A 3,357-nucleotide genomic window follows, 5' to 3' on the forward strand; every position below is an offset into this window, starting at 1 on the left:
ACATATCCACACACACACCCCCATGTTCCCTCACCCCGTGCACCCATAGCCCCCCACAAACCTATACCCACCCCCCACAATATACAAGAGTAAGACTTCATTTTAAGCTACTGTGCAATCACCTCTATGTACACTACACAAACGCATGTAAATCAGGACAGAAATATTTTTTGAAATCAAATTAATGAATGCTGTAGATGTTTCCTTTTTAGAATATAATTTGGTATTTTTCTGGTTCCGAGATGGCAAAACCCCTTGCTGAAAGGAGTACTTCTGGAGTCAAGGGGAGGGACTTCTGGTGACAAAGGTCAGGGTTTAGGGGGTGGGACTTCCAGTCACAAGATGGCAACCAGGGGGCGGGGTGTCTGTCAAGGGGCGGGGCTACAAATGCAGCCCCCCCACAGCTTGCCAAAGCTCAGTAAGCAGCACTCCGCCGGAAATAATTGCCTGCCCCTGGCATAAATCCTACTTAAGCCCAGTCTACAGAGGAGTGTAGTTAATGTTTTGAAGAGGCAGACTAGATTTTAGAACATAACTTACTGACAATGGCTTTAGTTTGTTTAGAGCCCTGTCTCTTTCTCTCTCTCTATGCATCAAAGCACTTTTAGACTTCTTCATTAACAAAATCAGTTGTGTCTGTTATACTCTTGGCATATGAATGCCAAGTGGTAATGGTAACATGATGCAGGAGGGCATCAGGAGAACTGGCACTCCCCCCCCCAACCATCCTTCTACTCTCTGCAGCTTTCTTCCTATAAAAACACTTGTTGCTGTAGCACCTAAAGTTCAGAATAGTCTGAACTATAGCAGACTTCTCCCTTGCTAGGCTTTCCAAAGAAGTGTACATATTACAGTAGCAAATTTTACTGCTTTTTAGATTGGTAGAATTATCTAAGATAATTTCCCCCTTTCAGAAGTAAATAAATACCCACCTTTAACAGCATGCACCAACAGCCCCCATTCCATGGTTCATTTTCATATATTGAGCTATTCTGGTTCTAGTACATTCACGGTTGAACCCATTGGTTTCAGAAGCCAATACTTTCTAGACTCTGCTTCTTAATAAATCCAAACACTTTTGTCCATGTTGTTTATTTCCAATAAGCTTTCCTACAGTAATTTTTGCAAGCGTAAAAAAAGTTGCGCTCAGATTCTGACCTACTTTTTGTTTTATTGCTCCTCATGGGAATTCCTTGTAGAAACAATCCTTTGAGAGAATGGATCAACTGCGTCAGTTCCAGAACCTCATCCAGGCCACTAGCAAAGAGATCATGTGGATCAATGACTGTGAGGAAGAGGAGCTTCTCTATGACTGGAGTGACAGGAACACCGATATTGCCAGAAAGCAGGAGGCTTTCTCTGTGAGTTAGCACCATGGACTTTTTGTGGAATATTGTAATGACTGTGCAACCAGAAGACTGACAATAGGATGGGAATCCCGTCATTTCTTAAGAAAGGGCCTGGAAGGGGCTTCCTGAGCAATAGAGTCCAGTTCTCTGTATTCACAGGCCATTGTTACCCCCCTTGATCCTCACACCTGCAACTACATTACTGTAGATATTTTCATCTGCTCTGCTTGGGTAGCTCCTGTCTCAAGTGTTTAAATCAAGACTGAATACTTTTTGGCAGATGTTCTCTTTGATCAACGAGAAGTTGTAGTATCTTATAACCTTAAAATCTCTGTATCTGTGGTGCCCTTTTGGAAATAGCTTGATGACTTCAGGCCAGTTCCTTAAGGACTGATAGTCACATATAGGAAAAAAATGCTATTGCTATTAGTACTTATTGGCACACCCAACACAAAGGCCAAGGATCAAGAAAGTTGCTTCACACAGAGATTAGACCCTGCTCCACAGCAGCTACACGTGCAATAATCTGGGAGCAGTTTACTCTCAAGTAAACTAATTCAGAGCAAACTCTCCTGGGCACATGTGCAGAGAAGCAGGATCAGATTTGGTACTCATAGCAGCAGACTGCTCCCATTCCCTGTGGCCCTGCAATGGGCCTCTGCAGCAGCCAGGAGGAGTTCTAGGCTCTGCAATCACTGGGCCTGAGCTGGGAGATCCTTATCTCTCAGGCCAAGTCCCCTGGTTGTGGGGCCTGGGCTGGGAGATCCTAATCTCCCAGCCTGAGCTCCACAATTGTGGAACCCAGGCTGGGGAATCCTGATTGGCTGTACTGTGCAGTAAAGCATCTCATGCAGGCACGCCCACTCTCTAACATCAGGAAGTAGAGTTGTTTCCCTTCAGCTCTAAAAACCTAGCAGCCAGTGGGCATGGCGAAGGAGCTGTCCTTACAATTAGGAAGTTTTTCCACTATCCAATCTCCCTCTCTGTATATTAGCCTCTGACTACTTCTGCTATCACTAGTGGACGTGGACTTCCAGTTATATGTGATAATCTTTTACAAGTTTATAAAGAGAATACAATATGATTGTTAAATGGCTTCTGAGAGTTGTTTCATGTTTTGCTTTGTATGCACAGAAACGCATGAGCCAGCTGGAGGTGAAAGAAAAAGAACTTAACAAGCTGAAGCAGGAAAGTGACCAACTCGTGCTCAGCCAGCATCCTGCTTCTGACAAAATTGAGGTAACTTAAACTGCTTCTAATGCTTCTGCTGTAATTAGATCCCATAGCTGTTTGGCAGGTGACATTCTCAGTGAAGTGGAAGGCCTGTAAACTTAGTCCTCTGTGGGAAGGTTGCTCCAGGGAGATCTGTTGAAAAAACTGAAAGTGTAGCATGCATTGAGAAAATTAATATTTCATGTGAAGCTTTCTAAGTTCCTGTACTTCCCAGGGATTGACTTCCCTGAGAAATGGCTTGCAGGCAGGTAGGCATCTTATTTTTTGTTCCTCTCCTTGCTTACCTGCTGTGTTTTGAAGGCAGCTACACCTCTTTGAGGACTGTCAGTACTATATTTACCCAAATCCAAGAGGACTGTGAATTTATGATGGTGCCCCCCACAATTAGATTCTATACATGGGAAATGTATATATTTGTTATAATTTTCCATGTATAGAATTGAATTACTGGCGGATTGTCTTAAATTTGTCCCCACCATCACTGCATCAGGGAAAGTAATGGCAGGGACCCCTGGCAGGCAGTAGGGATCAGGTGGTGGGGGAAGCAGTAAGGAAGCAGGCAGTGGGTATAGTAGGGGGCAGGCAGTATGGAGGTGGTTGGGGCAGGCAGTGGAGGTGGACAGGTAGGCAGCCAGTCCTCTGCTGTCTGTCTCCTACTTATCCCCCCTACCCTTGTGCCTACCTGTCCTTTCAAACTCTGCCCCCCTTCTGCCCCTCTCCTCACTTTCCCTTTCTCTGGCACCAGCAGGGTCTGCCCCTGTTCCAACTGGGGGCA

The 3,357-nt window shown here is 44.9% G+C and overlaps 1 protein-coding gene across 3 annotated transcripts in view; it reads left to right on the forward strand.

The window, feature by feature from the left end:
- Positions 1-3,357, forward strand: part of DSP (desmoplakin) — a 55,047-nt gene that overhangs the window by 21,690 nt on the left and 30,000 nt on the right. For all 3 annotated transcript variants that reach the window (XM_019522322.1, XM_019522326.1, XM_019522335.1), the window contains exons 7-8: positions 1,200-1,361; positions 2,484-2,588. In XM_019522322.1, the coding sequence (XP_019377867.1) occupies positions 1,200-1,361; positions 2,484-2,588 (267 nt within the window). The remainder of the gene's footprint in view (positions 1-1,199; positions 1,362-2,483; positions 2,589-3,357) is intronic.

The sequence above is a fragment of the Gavialis gangeticus genome, unplaced genomic scaffold (assembly GCF_001723915.1).
Source record: "Gavialis gangeticus isolate Ggan-Ray unplaced genomic scaffold, GavGan_comp1, whole genome shotgun sequence".
Lineage (NCBI taxonomy): Eukaryota > Metazoa > Chordata > Crocodylia > Gavialidae > Gavialis > Gavialis gangeticus.